Source organism: Rhinolophus ferrumequinum, chromosome 24, assembly GCF_004115265.2.
Source record: "Rhinolophus ferrumequinum isolate MPI-CBG mRhiFer1 chromosome 24, mRhiFer1_v1.p, whole genome shotgun sequence".
NCBI classification, from domain to species: domain Eukaryota; kingdom Metazoa; phylum Chordata; class Mammalia; order Chiroptera; family Rhinolophidae; genus Rhinolophus; species Rhinolophus ferrumequinum.
In genome coordinates, this window is record NC_046307.1 from 5265183 (window position 1) to 5284778 (window position 19596).

The 19596-nt window shown below is 49.0% G+C and overlaps 1 protein-coding gene across 1 annotated transcript; it reads left to right on the forward strand.

Annotated features, from left to right (window-relative positions):
* The first annotated feature begins 2154 nt into the window (after positions 1-2154).
* LMAN2 (lectin, mannose binding 2) lies at positions 2155-19280 on the forward strand. Its single transcript, XM_033096239.1, has 8 exons — positions 2155-2540; positions 2704-2822; positions 12797-12914; positions 13571-13650; positions 13826-13987; positions 14094-14208; positions 16977-17096; positions 18615-19280. The coding sequence occupies exons 1-8, from the start codon at positions 2345-2347 to the stop codon at positions 18773-18775; spliced, it is 1071 nt and encodes a 356-aa protein (XP_032952130.1). The 5' UTR covers positions 2155-2344; the 3' UTR covers positions 18776-19280.
* Positions 19281-19596: the final 316 nt, after the last annotated feature.

Consider the following 19596-nt stretch of genomic DNA (forward strand, 5'->3'; position numbering starts at 1 on the left):
TTACACTCCTCTTGCTCACATATAAATCCCACCACAGTAGAGCCCTTTCAACTGAAGAGTGCCACCCTGCCCTTTCAGCCTGGCCCTCTCAATCTGGCCCAGTCCCAGATGTATGTGGGCCTGTTAGCCAGCGTCCTCAGTTTACCTCTTTCTTACACATGCTTGTGTACCTACTACAGGGACTTGCATTTTACTTTAAGTATGGACTTAGAAATCTCAAGTCACCCACCACTCCTGTTTGGGCCCCTCTCTACAGGTATAAGTAACACCCTCTTAGCCAGAGAAACACACATTTGTGACTCCTATGCTTACAACTATCCCATTGCCTTCTTCTTTTTTTTTTTTTTTAAGATTTTATTGGGGAAGGGGAACAGGACTTTATTGGGGAACAGTGTATACTTCTAGGACTATTTCCAAGTGAAGTTGTCCTTTCAATCTTAGTTGTGGAGGGCACAGCTCAGCTCCAGGTCCAGTTGCCATTGTTAGTTGCAGGGGGCACAGCCCACCATCCCTTGTGGGAGTCGAGGAATTGAGGAATCGAACCGGCAACCTTGTGTTTGAGAGCTCACTGGCCCATGTGGGAATCGAACTGGCAGCCTTTGGAGTTAGGAGCATGGAGCTCCAAGCGCCTGAGCCACCGGGCCGGCCCTCCCATTGCCTTCTTGAAAAAGGTGATGCTCCTTAGCTGGGAGTTGAAAGGCCCTTTGAGTTCTGGCCTCAGCCAAACTCTCGCCCACCTTCTCAGTCATTGTAAACTGTTTGCCTTCCTTATGCTTTCAAGCATCCCTCCTGCCTTTGCATTTCCTGTCCCCTCTCCCAAGGACATCTTTTCCCTTTCTAAGTAAACTACTCATTCTTCATGACCTGATTCCAGATTCTAGAACAAATACTCATTCTTTCACCAATGACTTATTAATCACCTCGTATGTGCCAAGCACTGTTCTAGATGCTGGGATTCAATAGTGACCATAGTTGACAAAAATCCCAGCCCTCATGGAGGTGTAGTGGAATCTACATGTCCTTGTTTGTATGGATATAGATAAATCTCTGGAAGGGTATACCCCTTGGGAGAGGAGTGGCAGAGGACTCTTGTTGTACATATGTCTGTATTGTTATTTATTATTACTCTAATAATAAAAAACTCATTAAAAATATATGACCCAGAAAAGATGTCTCAGTACTTAACCCTGAATAAGTTCATTCATTCAAAATGGAAGGTTCTTGAAATAAAGAGGCAAACAACCAACAATTCCACCTTGTGATCTATAACAAGGGTCATGAATTCAGATGTCTAGAAGGGTCAGACAGGTGCTGTAAAGTAGTGGCCAGTGTGTAGACTAGCTTAGAAGAGGAAGGCATTGGGGGTGGGGGGGCAGGGGCAGACATGGCCTTAGTGTGGTTGGAGCTCCCAATTTTTCCTGAGAAACTGGAAATTTGGATTTCTAATGTGATTTTAAGACTCCTGGTTTAAATATATCGGTAGTTAAATCATTTATTGAAATAGCATTAACAGGTAAAACAGAGCTCTATTTAGCAGCGGGCCACCAGTTTTCAACCTTTGGTCCACAGCCAGCTTTCCTGCACTTCTCATGGACACTTCTTGTTGCACCAGGCAGGCGCTATGAGCATTTGGATCCGGATGCGTCCCAACCATTACTCGAGTCCCAGAACAGGGTGCAGGTCTGCCCTCCTGCGTGAACCCGACAGGGGCTGAGGAGCTGGGAGTAATGGACACTCTCAAATCGGTGGGAATTTTAAGTCTTCAAAGGCGTGAAGCTGGAGGGGATGAAGCCAGAGCCAGTAACGGCTAAGCCGGAGTCACCCAGTGAGTCTGAGGCGGCGTGGGAGTTGGAATTCAGGCTTCCGCCTTCAATTTAGAGCTCCTTTCCCCCTGGAATGGAAAAGGTTACTTCAGGGACGCGATCAGTGGCCAGAGGCTGAGGGCGCTGTAATCTTGATTTGTCCAGCCCCCGGGAGCGGCCTACCGTAACTACAAGTTCCAGCATGCCGCGCTTCGCATTAGACCCTCGTGCTGTCCTCGACTCCATCCCTGTGCTCCCCATTGGCTCACAAGCCTAACGTGCGGTTCCATGATTGGTTCTGGTTCGTTAGAACCCGTTGCTGAGGCTAGCCGACAGGTACGTCGGGGCCGCGGAGGAGATGGAACTGCACTCGACCGGGATGCGGGCTGCTCAGCAAATAAAGCCGTCGTCCCCTCGGCTGCGAGGCTTTGCTTTTAACTTGCCGGTGACACTAGGGTTGGAGGGTTTCCGGCCGGAGGCCATTAGCTAGGACACCCGGAAGGCGGAAGTCCTAGAACGGAAGTGGTCGAGAGGAACGGAGAATGGCGGCTGAAGGCTGTATTTGGCGCTGGGGCTGGGGCCGGCGGTGCCTGGGGAGGCCTGGGCTTCCCGGCCCCGGCCCTGGCCCCACGACACCTCTACTTCTTCTCCTGTTGCTGGGGCCGGTGGCTGCCGATATAACTGATGGCAACAGTGAACACCTCAAGCGGGAACATTCGCTTATCAAGCCCTACCAAGGTGAGGCCTAGGGCGGGAATGAGTGCAGGGCGAGGCTGCATAGTGTTGGGGAAGGAGGTGCCCTTTCTATCGAGCAGGGCAGCTCTGTGGGTTTACTGCCTCTGGCAAGGCCATTCCTGGCATAGCCTTTTACGCACCTGTCTCTGCCGGTCTCTACCCGCAGGGGTCGGTTCCAGCTCCATGCCCCTCTGGGATTTCCAAGGCAGTACTATACTCACGAGCCAGTACGTGCGTCTGACCCCTGATGAGCGCAGCAAAGAGGGCTCTATCTGGAACCATCAGGTGAGTGGTTCCCCGGAGGGCAGGCATAACCTTAAGGCTTGTCCCTCCTTCCCCAACCCCTTCCCTATCTTGGTCACATTCATCAGTAATGACAAGTAATGGCTTTTGAAGTTACTGTGTGTCAGGAGCTGCGCTTGACACTTTTCACCCTTCTCACTTAATTTCTTCAAAACCCATGTGAAGTAAGTGATGTTATTTCCATATTACTGACCAAGAAGCAAAGGCACAGAGTTGAAAGTTTCTTACCTAAAGTCACACAGTAAGTAGTAGAGCTGTCAGGCTGTCTGAATTAAACCCTCTCAAACAGTGGGCTAAATGGAAGGAACGGGCTCTTCTTTGGGCATTTCGCTGTGTGTTAGGCACTGACTTTAACACACCTGATTGCCTTTAATTCTTAAACAGGCTGTTTGAAATAGGTGGCTATTGTGATTTTATGCAGAGCTAACACAGACAGTGAATAATTCAGCATATACAGAATTTAAACTTTGATCTATCCATCTCCAAGCCTAGCAATTCACTCGCTCCACTTGACACCGTCTCTGTGGATGGTGAGGGAATCCCTTAGAAATACGTTCCCCAAGTGCTTGATTGAGGGCCTTGTCATCGGTGGTATGGAGGAGCTGGCCTTGTAGGTAGTTTAGTTTCTGTGACCTTTGCTGCAGATGTCAGGGAGCCTCAGGTGTCACTAGTACGTTACATATAAGCAATGGCTGAGATCAGTTGCTATACAGACTGTACACTGAGGAAGTCTAGGTCAGGAAAGGAGTGATAGGGGAATACTTTGGGGCTGGATTACAGAACCTGCTCCTGCCCCAGCCTCCCTGACCTGAACCTATGCCTAAGTTGTTGGTCATTGTCCTAGTTTTCTCCATCACCCTGCTCTTTGGTCCCTTCTGGTTGATATCCCCATTTAGTTGTGGGAGCCCACACTGTCCTTGTGTTGCCTCGTCTGCCAGTCTCCTCAGCTTCTCCTCTCCTTACTGCTAGGGGCATCTGGGGTGACTTTTCTCAGCCTTCACTCTGACCCTCAGAGCCTGGGCTCTCCTGTGAAGGGATAAATATGCATTATGTCTACGCATCCTGGCCCCTGGTGCCTGGCATCTCCAGTCATTTGCTTTGTTGATTTGGTTCCAGCCTCTCTGGCTGCTTTCTTGCCTCAGGACATTTGCACTTGTTCTCTCTGTCTGGTCCACTGCCTCCTGGCTCTTCATGCCTGCTTGGTTCCTTCTCATCTGTTAAGTCTCAGCTCAAGTGCCACCCACTCAGGGGGTACTTCAGTAACCACCCCATCTCCTCTGAGTCACATTCTGTCACATTATTCTGCCTTAAGATTTTCAGGAAACTTATTAAAATGGTAATGTAGCCTTATTATTATTATTATTATTATTATGAAAGTGAATTTAGTATAGCATTAAGGTTTTTTTGGTGTGTTTTTTTTTTACGTAAGGTACAAATAGTGCTGGAACTGTTGGAAATTGGGTTTAGTCACAAGTATTTACGGTTGTAGGTAGCTGGTGATTGGCATTGTCAGTGTGTGGCAATGTTACGGGACTGACAGATTTCCGTACTTAATTTCATCGCATTTTCACAGTCTGGAGTATAATTGTCTTGTCGCCCTTCCCCCACCTCCCCATTCAGCTCCAGGGACCTTTCCTGTTTGACCCTGTAGGTACTCCCTGAAGGATTGGAGTGTTTCCTATAATTCCTGAAAGAAATTGCTTGAAACTCTTAGAATTTTCTGCCCATTGTTTCCCAACAGCCACCTTTTCTTTTACTGGGCTGGAGAGATGTTTTCTGGACTTTTCTCTCTTTACTCCATCTGGGAGAGGTAGCAAATTAGCAAATGTTGCTGAGTACCTGCTGTCTTCTGAGCAGAGATAAGACCCAGTACCTGCTGTAGTGGGGGCAGAGTGGTCTGGGTGAAGGAGTGGCCCAACAGCGACTAGAACTCAAGTGCCTATTGGCTGGAGCTCAGGACATGGGAAGCCCGAGGGACTGGGCAGGCCTATCCTGAGGGAGTCTTGTGTGTAAGCTGCTGCATGGTCTTGAACCTTTTTTTGCTGATGTATTGTCTGAAGATATATATCCCCCTTCACTTGTTAAAAGTTGATATCTAATAATTGTTTGACATAAGTTTAAATATTTGTGAAGGATCTAGTTTCCAGCATATTTTAAACATTGCCATTTTAAAATAAGGATATTCGGTATCCTTAAGTGTATTCAGTGGGATCTAAATATTGCAATTAGATACCTACTTTTTTTTTTTAATTAAAGTTTATTGGGGTGACAGTTGTTAGTAAAGTTACATAGATTTCAGATGTACAATTCTGTATCACATCATCTATATGTCACATTGTATGTTCGCCACCCAGAGTCAGTTCTCCTTCCATCACCATATATTTGATCTCTTTTACCCTCATCTACCACCTTTGATACCTACTCTTAAGCACTATGAATAAGCCCAAATTGTATGTCAGGTTTTTTTATTGAACTTGTTTTTCATATCATTTTCCACACAAATTTTATCGCAATGCAGTGTATTTAATGCTTGAAAATTTCATATTGATTAGCCTGTCATACGAGCTATGATCAAACAATATGGTGAATGTTTAAATAAATAAAAAATATTACAGTAAAAGACACATTGCCATTAATCCCCCTCAAAATACTCCCCCTCACTTCAAACACACTTATCCCATCGTTCTTGCCACTTTCTGAAGCAGTTCTGGAAGTCCTCTTTTGTAAGTGTCTTTAGTTGCACTGTCGTGGCTGCCTGGATGTCCTGAATCATTTTGACTTTGGGGAAGAGCCAGAAGTAACATGTCGCCAGATCCTGTGAATAAGGTGGATGAGGACACACTGTAATGTTTCTATTTGACAGAACAATGTGTGACACGGAGCATTGTCATGATGGAAGGCACTTTAATACATACCTTCTGTCCACTGTAGCTCACACCCGACTGCACCGAACAAGTTGAAACTTGTCACATCCTGTTACTAAGCTTCGATGTGCCACTTCCGTATTGGATGGTACTGCCTTTCTGTTGGATGGCACTCGGCAGCAGCGTTCACTGTATTTTGTGATCATAACAGAAAGGTTCCATGTCACACATCGCTTCTGGTACCGCAATTTCTGTGAAAACATTACTGTGTATCCACATCCACCTTATTCACCGGATGTGGCACTGTGCAACTTCCGGCTCTTCCACTGTGAAAGGTAAATGTTTTGAATTGATTCAGGACATCGAGGCAGCCACGACAGCACAACTAAAGACACGAAAGAGGACTTCCAGAACTGCTTCAGAAAGTGGCAAGAACAATGGGATAAGTGTGTTCAAAGTGAGGGGGAGTATTTTGAGGGGGATTAATGGCAATATGTCTTTTACTGCAATAATCTTTTTTTTAATTTAAACGTTCACCGTATTTTTTTTTATCATACCTCATATTCCTCTGAGACTAAAATAAATGTAATAATTTAAACTTTTTAACTTTGTTGGGACCTGGGAACTAAGTTTTAATATTTTCTTTAGGATTATTACCGATACACAATTGATCAAATAAATGAATTACACAATTTTTGAATAATTATTATAGAAAAGTAACAATTTATTGACATGCATCTCAGTGAGCTGTTGTCCCCCCACCCCGCCTAGATGGATCTTATTGTCAGAATGAAACAGTCCTCGGCCCCATTTCTGCTTTTTATTTATTTATGAATGTGAATGCTGAGGATCTGTGTTCACTTAAACAGTAGATGGAGATGCAGGGAGTTTTATTACAGCAGCGTCACTCGATATTTTGAACTTCTTTTCGTTTTTAAACGCCGCATCTTGCAGTGATCTTTCATCAGAAATTTTAATGATAGCAGCTGACTTGGATTAGCTCTGCTTCCACTCTGTTGTAAACAAGACATGGAAACCACCTAACTGTCCATGTGCTGTGACTTCCAGGTGATTCTGATTTACTTGGTCTGGGGGAGGGCCTGGGCATGTAGATTTCTGAGCTCCTCCCTAGGCGGCTTGGCTGTGCAGCCAGAGCGGGGAACCATGGCTACCTCCTGTTCTGCCCCACAAAGCAGCATCCAAGTTGGTTCCAGCACATCCTTTACCTGCATTAAATTCTTCAGAGGCTTTATATTGTCTGTATCATAGTATTTCTATCTGCTGATCTGCAGTCTTCAATCTGCGGTATGTGGACACTTTCTAAGGCCTGCTTCGTCTTGAAGGAGTCAGTTTCCAGATCCTCAGCTTCCATGTGTACTCTTTCCTGAAACTGACCTCCCTGTGAAGGTGCCAGGGACCAGAGGGTAGGTTTTTCTTTCCCACCTCCCCATTCACAGCTGCCCTTCTCAGAGGCTTACCTTGCCTCAGCTTGGGGTCGTGTCTCAGTGTGCTGTTCGCAGATGCAGAGAACTCCTGCGCACCAAAGAGACCATTTGAAATCTGGTTTCTGGGCTGACTTTTGTACGTGTGAGATAGATTGTTAAATGTTTTCAAATGTGTGAGGGCTTTTCTAGTTATGTTTTTAAGTTATTTTTGATATCTAGTTAAATTTCACGGTCAAGGAACATACTGGATGATTTCAACACTTGGAGGCCTGTTGAGACTTGCGAATGGTCCTTCAAATGGTCATGTTTGGGAAAAACGGCCCGAGTGAGCCTGCAAAGCATGTGGCCCCTCTGCTGTTTGAGTCATCAGTCGGCCATTCAGATCCTTGAGGTCAAGTTTGCTGATTGGGTTCAAATCTCTGTATCCTTCCTGACAATTTTGTTCATTTTTATCAGTTACTAAGAGAGATGTATTAACATTTCTGTGTGTGGATTTGTTTTTTATCTTTTATAGTTCTGGTAGTTTCTGCTTTATATATTTTGAGGCCAAAATTTTCCTGGTAAATGGAATCTTTGGTCATTAATAAGAGTCTCCTTTTAAATTTTGTTATTGGTATGAGTTTGCTTTTGGTTGGTATTTGCATGTTGTATCTTTTTTCTGTTCCTTTTTACTTTCTTTTTTCCATTTCTTGATGTTTTAGAGTTGTCTCTTGCAAACAGCATATAATTAGGTTTATTGGGGATTATTATTGTGGTAAAATACATATCACATAAAGTTTACAATTTTACCCTTTTATTTTATTTTTAAAAAAATCTAATGTATGAAACCATTCTCTTCAGTAGGGTACTCTTTGGCTTGAAACAGTTTTTTAAAATGCCATGGCCATCAACAAAAAATTGATTTTGATAACTGTATTCCTCAAACTTTTTTTTCGTGTGGTAAAGTATACATAACATAACATTTACCGTCTTAACATTTTTGAGTGTACAGCTCAGTGGCATTAAATACATTCACCTTGTTGTGCAGCCCTCACCACCATCCATCCCCAGAGCTTTTTCATCATCCCAAGCAGAAACTCTGTACCCATTAAACACTAACTCCGTATTCCCTCTCCTCCCCACCACCCCTGGGAACTAGTATTGTACTTTCTGATTTCGAATTTGACTCTTCCAGGTACCTCATATAAATAGAATCATGCAATATTTGTCTGTGTCTGGCTTCGTTCACTCAGCATAATGTCTTCAAATTTCATCCATGTTGTAGCCTGTGTCGGTACTCCCATTCCTTTTTCTGGCTGAATAATAGTTGTGTGTGTGTGTGTGTGTACACACCATATTTTGTGTATCCATTGATGGACTCTTGGATTGCTTCTACTTTTTAGCTACTACAAATAATGCTGCTAGGAACATGAGGGTACATGGATGTCTGAGTTTCTCCTTTTACTTTTGGGGACTATACCGAGGAGGTGGAATTGCTGAGTCATGGTAACTCTGTGTTTACCTTTTTGAGGACCACCAAACTGTTTTCCCCAGCAGCTGCACCATTTTACATTCCTACCAGCAGTGCACAAGGGTTCCAGTCTCTCCACATCCTCGCCACCACTTGCTCTTTTCTGTTTTTTTGATAATAGTCATCCTACTGGGTGTGAAGTGGTAGCTTGTAGTTTGGATTTGTGTTTCTAATGACTCATGATGTTGAGCATCTTTTCATGGGCTTTTAGCCATTTGTGTATCTTCTTTGGAGAAATTCAAGACCTTTTCCATTTTAAATTGGGTTGTTTTGTTTTTGTTGAGTAGTTGGAGGTCTCTGTGTGTTCTGGATGTTAATTCCTTATCAGATATGTAATTTGGAAATAATTTCACCCATTCTATAGGTTTTGATGTGCAATAGTTTTTAAATTTCGTGAAGTCTAATTTATCTGTTTTTGTGTGTGTGCATGCACTATTTGGTGTCCTACCCAAGAAATCATTGTTCAGTCCAACATCATGAAGATTTTCTCCATGTTTTCTTCTAAGAGATATATAGTTTTTATAGATTCATAGTTTTAATTTTAGCTCTTAGTTGAAGTCTTTGATCCTTTATTTACTTTTTTAAATTAAACTTTTTATTTTGAGATAATTGTAGATTTACCTGCAGTTGTAAGAAATAACACAGAGCAATCGGTGTACCTTATCATAATTGAGTTCATTGACATTTAGTGAAATTACTGGTGCATTTGGGTGTAATTTACCATCTTACTATTAACTTTCTATTTGTACTTCTATTTGTTCTGTGTTCATTTTTCTCTTTTTGGTTTGTTAATTTTTAATTACATTTTTATTGTTCTGTTAGCTTGAAAGTTCTGTGCTAGTTTCCCAATTTTTTAGTGGTTTCTTTGGAGTTTAAAACACGCATCTGTATTTTACCAAAGTCTAACAATATGTATTCTTGCCTCCTTCCTGGGCAATGCAAGGACCTTAACTTTAACTCCACTTACTTCATTGTTGTCATTTATTTTAATCTTTTCTATTTTAAATCACATAAAACAGTGTTTTATACAAATATTTATTTAGATATTTACTGTCTTTGTTGCTCTTCCTTTCTTCCTAAATCTCTGCCTTTACATTTGGATCACTTTCCTTCTCCTTGAAGAATTAAAGATAGTTCTAGTGTTTCTGTTTATCTGAAAATGTTTTAGTTTCACATTCTTTTTTTTATATAAGAATTTATTTTCCAGTGTGTTAGTGATCAGTAATCCTTCAGAATATTCCCCTCCCTTTCCCCCCCCCCAACTTCAGTTCAACCCATTGTTTCTCAGTCTAGTTGTATAGGACCCAGCTCCCTGGCCCAAGCTGGTGTTATGAGCCTTGCGCTCCCCCCGGCTGAGGCAGTCCAGTCGCCAGTTGCTGGTCGGCGGCTCACAGCTGCTCACAGCAGCCCAGCTCCAGGGAGAGCTGTTGTTCACAATCTTAGCTGTAGAGGGCGCAGCTCACTGGCCCGTGTGGGAATCGAACTGGCAACCTCGGCATAGGAGCACAGTGCTCCAACCACCTGAGCCACCGGGCGGGCCCTCACCTTTATTCTTGAAGGATACATTTGCTAAGTATAGAATCCTATGTTGATTCTTGTTTTCTTTCAACTCCAAATGTATCAGTCTATTGTTTTCTTGCTTCTAGTGTTTCTGTTGAGAAGTCAGGTATCAGGCTAATAGTAGCTCCTTGGAAGGTAATCTTTTTCCTTTGGTTGCTTTTAAGAATGTCTGTCTTTGTTTTCTTCCTCCTCAGCTCCTTCCCTTCCTTTCTAATGTATAGGTATAGTTTTATTATAATTATTATTTATTCGTCTCTTTTGGTTTGTAAGACTTAAGATTTATGGCATAATTCTTTGAATCAGTTTTAGTAAGTGCTTAGGTATCTCTTTAAATTTTTCTTTGCCTTATTCTCTTGCTGCTTATTCTGAAACTCCAATTATACATATCTTAGACTTTTTCATTCTCTCCTCTGCCTCTTACCCACAGTTTTGTATCTGCCATCCATTTGTTTTCTCTGCTTCATTCTGGATATTTTTATCTGACTGGACTTGAGTTCACTAATTCTCTCTTCATTTGTTTTTAATTTCAGTTATTGTATTTTTTGTTCTGGAAATTTTTGTAGTGTGCTTTTTAAAACTTTCAGTTATCTACCAAAATGTTCAATCTTATCTTTTCTCTCCTTGAATATAATAAACTAGTTATTTGATTTGTTCTTACCTTGTTTCTTTATGTACCTGGTAGTTTTGATTGTGTACCAGAGATTATATTTATAAGATTTTTGTTGTTGTTAAAAAAACGTGAGGCCTAGGTGAGCCTGTTTAATTTCAGGGATTGAGAGGACTCAGAGCTGGTACAGTCCCTGGCAGGGCCTTTCTCATTTTTTCTCACTTTTGCTGTCTTTGTGGTCTCAAGCTGAAGCAAGGTTGTTTTCCAGGCCTCCTACCCCCCTCCACAGGCCTTGAACTCAGATTCCTTGTCCGTCTGTCCTTGAGAGCTGGTTTTCATCACCTCTCAGTTGCCCCCTCCAGAATCTGCAGATTTTTCCAGAGCCAATGACTGTTAAGAACTGGGAAGGCTGATTTCACATGACTTGCAAGCTGCTGCACAGGTGCCTGCTATCTCCGTGTTCTCAGGGGCCAGGGCTGGGTCTCATCTCCTGGGTTTCAGGTATGCAGAGCTGGAGCACTGAGTCTGATGACTCAGTGAACATACAAGCCAGTTCACCCATGATGGGATGTAACGATCTTTGTTTTTTCTGATTGCTGAGGTAACATGCTTGTTACACAAAATTCAAACATGGAAAGTAAACATTCCCTGTAGCACCCTTCTTCCCAAATCATCTGTTGTTAATGTTCACTCATATGCTTTTCATTTTTTTCTTTCTCTACATATATACTAATTATTTTTCAAAAAGGAAAATGTAGCTCTGATATTGTTTTTTAATTTTATCTTTGATGTCTTTAAGTGTAAGTGCTTCTGGCTCTGCCTTGTTCTGTTAAAAGGCTGCAACAGCCAAATTGCCCCCAAGAAGATGGGAGCGTACACAGTCCCACTGGTTGTTTGAGTGTGTGTTTCTCTCCATCCTTGTCCACAGTGGTATTAATGAGCTCTTTAATAGCTGCCAGTCTGATAGGTCAACAATATCTTGTTTCCATTTGCCTGTCTGATGGGCCTTTGTTTAATCAGTTGCTCACACACCCATCTGCAGACTTCCCCGAAGTGAATTCTTGTCGAAGTTTGTGTGTCACACTGTAGTTTTCACAAGCAACTTCCTGGTAGGTAAGCCGGGCTGTTTTCCTTCCTGTGGGCCGTGCCCAGCTTTGCACCTGGTATTCCTGGATGCCGGGGAGCATCTGCTGCCCCGTATCACGGCAGCCCAGAGGCCCCAGCGCATGACCCTTCCAGCCCCCAGCCCTGGTGCGGTCACCACACTGGGGCCAGGCTGGGTCTGCCAGAGGCAGGAGGTGTGCTGTCCAAGAGATTGGGATTTGGAGTTAGCCAGACCTGGGTGTGAGTCCCTGAGTTTGAAGGTTGATTGGAAGGGGAGCTAGGGGGGTGGGGTGGGTAGAAAGTCAGAACGGAGCTGATGCGGTTGGCGTTAAAGCCCTGAAGGCCCTGGGCGGCTCAGAAGACAGAGCATAAGCTTCCACGGCAGACAAACCTGCGTGTGAGTCAGGGCCGTCCACTTACCGGCTGTGGACAAGTTATTTTGTCTGTGAGTGTGCTTTGTGTTTTGTAAAATATGTGGCTCCAACCTGGGTAGTAATCCTTCCACAAGATCCCAGGGCAGGAGCAGTGGGGATGGAGAGAAAACAGGGCTGACGCGTTGGGCTAGTTAGTGTTGAGGAAAGTGAATCAAAATGGAGAAGACTGGGGCTGGGCTGGGCGGGGGCTGGGCCTCGGGCAGCCTTGAGAGCTGTGTGGCCCCCCCCGCCCCTCCTGGGAGGCCCAGCAGCCCCCCTTCTTCCTGCTGAGAAAACTGGGGGTGTCTTGGTCAGTGGCACTAGTGACCCTACTGCCTGGCCCTGTTCCAAAGAATGAATGCCCAGTCTCAGTGGGGGCAGGGTCTGTGCCAGGTCACCCCAGCTGGCAGGAAGGCCCAGGGAGCTCTGAGCCGCCCTCCGCTCTCCCTCCAGCCTTGCTTCCTCAAGGACTGGGAGATGCACGTCCACTTCAAGGTCCACGGTTCCGGGAAGAAGAATCTCCATGGAGATGGCATCGCCTTGTGGTACACCCGGGATCGCCTCGTGCCAGGTAGGGCTGCACGCGTGCAGATGGGGACATCTGTGGCCAAGGATCCTCCACTGGGCACCCTCCTGGTAGGCGCTGCTGCTCCTCTCTGAGGAGACCTGCTACCTCGGGGTGGCTCAGCGGGGCGTCCCTTAGGGAAGAGGAGGAGCTGGAGCCTGCAGCTGAACTCTTACCCCATGGTGGCCTCGTGTTATACACCAACTAAGAATGGTTTTTACCATTTTACCACTTTAAAGGGTTATTTTTAAAAAGCAAAAAACAAGGACGACTATGTGACCGAGACTATATGTGACCCACAAAACCCAAAACGTTTCCTGTCAGCATGTTGGCAGAAAGTTGCTGCCCCCTGGGTTAGAGGCTGGAGTTTCCTCAGTGCCACCTGGTTTCCACAGGCTGATACCCCCTGGTCACCTGACTCCTCAGAGCACATGGCCGGGTGCTGTCCCCTCACAGTTCAGCTTTCAGACTTGAGTTCTCCCTGCCCCAGCCCTGAGGCCACCACAGGCTTTTTTCTTCAGAGGTGCCTCCTTTTTTCCTGGGTGAACGGCTGACAGGTTGCCATCTCTTGCCCCACCCACACTGGCACTACTTTGTCCTCAGGATACCCAGGGGACAACCCCAGTTTCCCCCATGACGAAAGCATCTCCTCCTCATTCCAGGGCCTGTGTTTGGGAGCAAAGACAACTTCCATGGCTTAGCCATCTTTCTGGACACGTACCCCAATGATGAGACCACGGAGGTAGGCCCTGGTCCTTCCCGCAGAGCAGAACAGGAAGGGCTGGGCGATGGGGGCCGGGACTTCTCCCTGGTCCCAGCACAGAGGAGCCTCCAGGGATCGGGGTGGTGGGTGCCCTCACCGCCTCCCCCAGGCTGGGTGGCCTATGGCGGTGCAGTAACTGGTGTCTTGGTCTCAGCGCGTGTTCCCGTACATCTCGGTGATGGTGAACAATGGCTCCCTGTCCTACGACCATAGCAAGGATGGCCGCTGGACCGAGCTGGCCGGCTGCACGGCCGACTTCCGCAACCGCGACCACGACACCTTCCTGGCTGTGCGCTACTCCCGGGGCCGTCTGACGGTGAGCGGGCGGGGGGGCGGGGGGCGGCGCTGCCTGCGTGAGTTCTGAGGCACTTGGGGGCAGGCGGCCGGGCCTGGGGCGCGCTTGACCAACTGGCCGGCCGCAGGTGATGACCGACCTGGAGGACAAGAACGAGTGGAAGAACTGCATTGACATCACGGGCGTGCGCCTGCCCACCGGCTACTACTTCGGGGCGTCGGCCGGCACCGGGGACCTGTCTGGTGAGTGGCTGAGCGAGGCCTAACGGCTCGGTTCTGACCTCCCTGCTCTGTTGGGAGCTGGTGGCACAGCTGATCACGTTCCTCCATCGGTTCTACACTGCCTGGCTTCTCCCTGCTCTTCCCGTCGTCTGTCAGGGTTGACGCGCCAGCGCTGAGCTGTGCGCAGTCCTCGGCGAGCCTCCCTCTCCTGAGGAGGCTCGGAATCGGGGCTCCGTAGACCCCCCGTGTCCATCTGCAGCCCGCTGTCACCAGCAGCCCGCTCAGCGTCTCCACCCGGACGCCCAGCAGGCGTTTCAGCCTTCACATGCCTGCAACGGAAGGCCACGTCTTGCCACCAAGACATCAATGACACCTCTGTCCTCTAGTTGCTCAGACCAAAAACGTGGTGTCATTCTTGGTTCCCCTTTTCTCTAACGTGCCACCTGTCATCCATCAGCGAGTAAATCACCTCTCGCCCCTCCTTTACTACCTGGAGGGTCCGGGCCACCGTCACTTGGACAACTGCAGGAGCTCCCAAGCGATCCCCTCCCTCCACGCCGACCCCTGACAGTCTGTCCCAGCATGGCAGCCAGAGCAGTGCCATTAGAGCTCTCATGAGGTGTCACTGCTTCTCCGCTCGGAGCTCTGCAGTGGCTCCCCGGCTCACTCAGAGTCCAGGCCACCATCCGTGCCAGCCAGGCCCTAGTGCCAGTGTCCCCCCACCCCCTCTCCTCTGACTGCTCCCTGCTGCCTGGATGTTGCCTGCAGCTGCTCACACACCAGTGCCCTCCTGCTTCGGGCTTTTGTGCTTGTCCCCCTCTCATCTCTTTCAAGTCTGGCTCAGATGTCAGTTGTTCAGTGCGGCCTTCCCTGATACCTTTATTTAAAATTGTATACACATACCCCAGTCACCTGCACACTCTTCGTCACCTTTCTCAACTTATTTTTCTTCATAGCACTTAACCCTCTTGGAGTCTACCGTATAATTTATTTCTTTGTCTTTTTCCCTCACTGAATTGTGAGCTCCATAAAGCTGAGGCTTTGTCTTTGGCCCACGGTGAGTCCTCCGTAAGCATTGGGGTGCTGCCAGCCCTGGACAGCACTTGTGGGTGGCCCTTGGCCGTGGTTCTTGGTTCTCGGTCCTCCTCTTGGGCCTCACGGCACCGGGCCTGGGGCCAGATCCTGCACACCAGAAGTGGGAAGCAGTGCGGAGCACCGATGGAAGGCTTGTTTATCCTCTTCCAGACCTTTCTAGGGTCTGGAAACCAGCCACTGTCAGAACCAGCCACTGTCAGGGGCCTGCTCCCCATGGAAGCATCTGGGTTCACTTCGTAAAGTTTTTTTTAAAGATTTTTTTTTTTTTTTTTTTTTTTTTTTTTTACTGGAGAAGGGAAACAGGACTTTATTGGGGAACAGTGTGTACTTCCAGGACTTTTTTCCAAGTCAAGTTGTTGTCCTTTCAGTCTTAGTTGTGGAGAGTGCCGTTCAGCTTCAAGTTGTTGTCCTTTCAGTCTTAGTTGTGGAGGGCGCAGCTCAGCTCCAGGTCCAGTTGCTGTTGCTAGTTGCAGGGGGTGCGGCCTACCATCCCTTGCGGGACTCGAGGAATTGAACCGGCAACCTTGTGGTTGAGAGCCCGTGCTCCAACCAACTGAGCCATCCGGGAGCTCAGCAGCAGTTCAGCTCAAGGTGCCATGTTCAATCTTAGTTGCAGGGGGCGCAGCCCACCATCCCTTGCGGGAGTTGAGGAATCGAACTGGCAACCTTGTGGTTGAGAGCCCACTGGTCCATGTGGGAATCGAACCGGCAGCCTTCGGAGTCAGGAGCATGGAGCTCCAACCACCTGAGCCACCGGTCTGGCCTGGTTTTAAAGTTTTTAATATGGAAATTTTAATTGTATACCCAAAAGAGGGGAGAGTGGTCCAGTAAGCCCCCTCGTCCTGGTAGTCCTTACCTGCTCCTTGATTACCTGGTAATCAATTCACAGCGCATTCAGGTAGTCAGACCTGTGTCATCTCTGGATCCATCACCACCCTTCCCCTTGGGTTACTTTGAATTTCATCTGACAGAATTTCGGCATCTATCTGTCCTGAGGGTTTGGGAATGGAGCCAGGTCTGTGGCAGGTGCTTGTTCTCGAAGGCTGTTTGGAGGCCAGTGAAGAGTGATGGAGAGTCGTGCGTGTAGTAGTGACTGACCATTCATCGGGGGTTGTGAGTGTCAGTCTCTACAACAGGCATCTTACGGGTTAAGTCAGGTGATAAATGCCTAGGTATCTGTTTACACAACCGAGACCACTGGGAATTGGAGTGTTGAAGGGATTGCCTCAGGTTCACACCCGCGGAGTGGCCGAGCTCGTGGGGGAACTGCAGTCTGACTCCAGAGCTGGTGCCTGTCCCTGGGCCGCCAGGGGCTGTGCACTCTGGGCGGTTGGGTGCCGCGTGGCTCTACCCACCTGGCCACCTAGTCCTTGCTCTTTAGGCTCACCCTTTTCCAGGCACTTCCTCAGATTCCAGTCGGTTAGCTGAGCTGGGAGCGGGAGTCAAGCTGACTGGGACCCCCACGTTGGCTCTGAGCCTCGACCTCCCCGTCTCAGATGCACGGTGATCAGTTACTGTCAAGTGGAGGTTCTTCCTGCCCAGACTGGTTGGACCTGGGCCTTTCCCAAGTCTCCTCAGGTGCAGCCGCTGACGGTGTTGAGGGCCGAGCCCTCAGCCAGGCAGGAGTAGGCTTCTCCCAGGGGGAGCCCCGTTGTGGGCTCAGGTCCCTGCTAAACTAACTGTCGGTCCTGCAGACAATCACGACATTATCTCCATGAAGCTGTTCCAGCTGATGGTGGAGCACACTCCCGAGGAGGAGAACATCGACTGGACCAAGATCGAGCCCAGCGTCAACTTCCTCAAGTCGCCCAAAGGTAACGTATGCGCGGCCCCTCCCAGGCTGGCCCATGGTCCCTCTGTCCTTGTCAGGTCTGGCTGTGGCTGTGGCCTGGGCTCTTGGGTGAGCAAACAGCACTACCTGGTGTCTGCTTCCGCCTGCACTCGCTGCTGAGTAATGGCCAGTAAAGCCACAGGGGCGTTTGTTGGTGGAAGTGACAGCAGGGCAGTGATACCGCACATGCGTGACCTCGGTGATTGGCCCGGGAAGTAGGTCCTGCCACCAGCCAGCGAACTGACCCCTCAGGTTTCTTCAGCTATATAGGAGGAGGTAAGGGCAGGATTTGAACGTGTTTGCAAAACCCCAAACCTGGGCTCTTCCTATGGCACTAATTAGCCATGACTCCCTCCTCTCAGAGTGAGGATCTGGTTGGAGAAGGGAGGCCCCTGTGTGTGGAAAAACATGTCCCCAAAGCCCTGACGTCGTGCCTGCGGGCCCAGCGGAGCGTCAAGGGTCCTCAGCCCAAACCTTGGTCACCGTGCGGAGCGGGAGCCAGAATGGAACCCAGCATTTTATGTGACATCTCACTTTTTTAAGGTTCAGATTACGTTTAAACATTTTGAGGGTCACACGAATCCTATCATAGGCCACTGTCTTGCCACCTTTGGTTCCAGGGTTTCTGGCTGCCAAGGGCTCAGAGACCTCATCTGCTCACCCACCCAGCCACCCCATGTGTTTGGCCAGGTGGGGATTAACTTGTTTGCAGACTTGTTGCCTTGTTCTTTCCTCCAGAAGACGGTTCCAAAGCTTTCACTCAGTGCCTAGCCATGGGCTGGGTGCTGTCCCTGGCACAGTCTAGTGCCTGAGGAGAAGGGAGCAGGGGGACCGTGGGAGCCCCGAGGCTGACAGGCTGCGGGGCTGTGGGAAGCACCTCTGCTTACGAGCTCCTGGTTCATTGAGCAGCTGTTACCGTCACTGCAGGGGCGGAGAGGGGCCAGTGGTGGGACCATGTCAGCAGGCCTGCCCGGTCAGGTCTTTTGGGAAGGGAGGGTGTCACTGGGCTCATGGCTGGCATTACAGCCTGGCTGGGAGGAGAGCCAGGGTGGTCAGGATTCCGGAAGATGGCACAGGTGTCAGGGCCTGGTACCTGGCAGTCGTCAGTGGGGTTAGCGGGCAGGGGCGTGGTGTCAGGCAGAGGGCGGGCAGGGCTGGGAGGCTGGGACCCCAAGGAGGCACCAAGTTCATCCTGGTGCGAGGCATGCGGGGGGGGCCGGGGGGGTGCTTGTGAAAGCAAATCCTAGGCCTCCCTGGGCAGGCCGGGCTCTCGGGGAGCCCTGGAATCCAGTGTTCACCAGCTTCGTGCAGCACAGAGGTACCCCAGGCCTCGGTCTCTGGGTACGCGGGGTCGTCCCTCTGTCCACTCCCCGGCCCTCACCGGGCGCTGTGCCTCGCCACAGCCTCCACCGTGGGGTGGGGTGGGGTGGGGGCCTCGGGGCGCCCGGTGTGGGAGCTCCGGGCCTCTCCGCTGTCCACCTCAGCCCCCGTTCTCCTGCAGACAACGTGGATGACCCGACAGGGAACTTCCGCGGCGGGCCCCTGACGGGCTGGCGGGTGTTCCTGCTGCTGCTGTGCGCGCTGCTCGGCATCATCGTGTGCGCCGTGGTGGGCGCCGTGGTGTTCCAGAAGCGGCAGGACCGCAACAAGCGTTTCTACTGAGCCGGCGCTCGGCCCGGGGCTGGCCTCGGCCCCGGCACCAGTGTGAACTTTTCTTTTTACTGGGATTGTGAAAGAGCAACAAGACGACCTTATTTCTTAACAGTTTCAAAGAAATAGTTGAAGTATTTTCGTACATTTTGCTCCTTGCCCAGCAGGGACAGGCTGCAGGCCTGCGGGAATAAGGGTTTGGCGTCCCCACAAAACAGCAGCCTTTGCTGGGTGTCAGCATCTCAGGAGCCGGGGGTCTGTATCTGGAGCGGGACTGAGGCCCTGGTGGTGGCTGTTGACACGGGAGGCCCCACAGCCACACGGGGTGAACGCCTAAGGACATGAGCAGTGACTTTGTTCCCATCTGTGCTGCGTGTGTGGCAGAAGACAGGCCCCCTGGGAAGTTCGGCCTCTGCGTCACCTCTGTGCGTCCTCTCGAGGCAGACCCTCCAAGGGATGCTGGAGGAGCCGTTGGTGGGGCCCGGAGTTTGCTAAATAAAGTGACATAGCTACCCTCGGCTGTGTGAGGGCCCTGAGGGGCATTTTTCTTTTTTTCCGAGACTGCCAGGGTTCCCAGCTCTCAGGTCAGGCAAAGCTCACCCAGTGCCACATAGCCAGGGGGATCGTGGGGACAGGACCCTGTGCCGTCTCCCACACTCTGGGCCTCTGGGTGAAGGGGTCCAGTGAGGAGCGGATTTGGGGTACCATGCAGAGGGTGTGACCTCTGCCCACGCAACCGAGGCTCTGGCTAAGGGGGCTCCGGGATGATCTGGAAGAAGGACAGGCTGGGGTGGGTGGGGGCCTTCCGTTTGGGGTTCCTTGAGGGGACAGAT

What these genes read in the sequence shown, in the direction of transcription:
- LMAN2 (XM_033096239.1), top strand. Translation starts at nt 2,345, where the DNA reads ATGGCGGCTGAAGGCTGTATTTGGCGCTGGGGCTGGGGCCGGCGGTGC. An exon ending in ACTCCCGGGGCCGTCTGACG is followed by an intron (nt 13,988 to 14,093) that starts GTGAGCGGGCGG and finishes GGCCGGCCGCAG; the next exon opens with GTGATGACCGACCTGGAGGA. An exon ending in CTTCCTCAAGTCGCCCAAAG is followed by an intron (nt 17,097 to 18,614) that starts GTAACGTATGCG and finishes GTTCTCCTGCAG; the next exon opens with ACAACGTGGATGACCCGACA.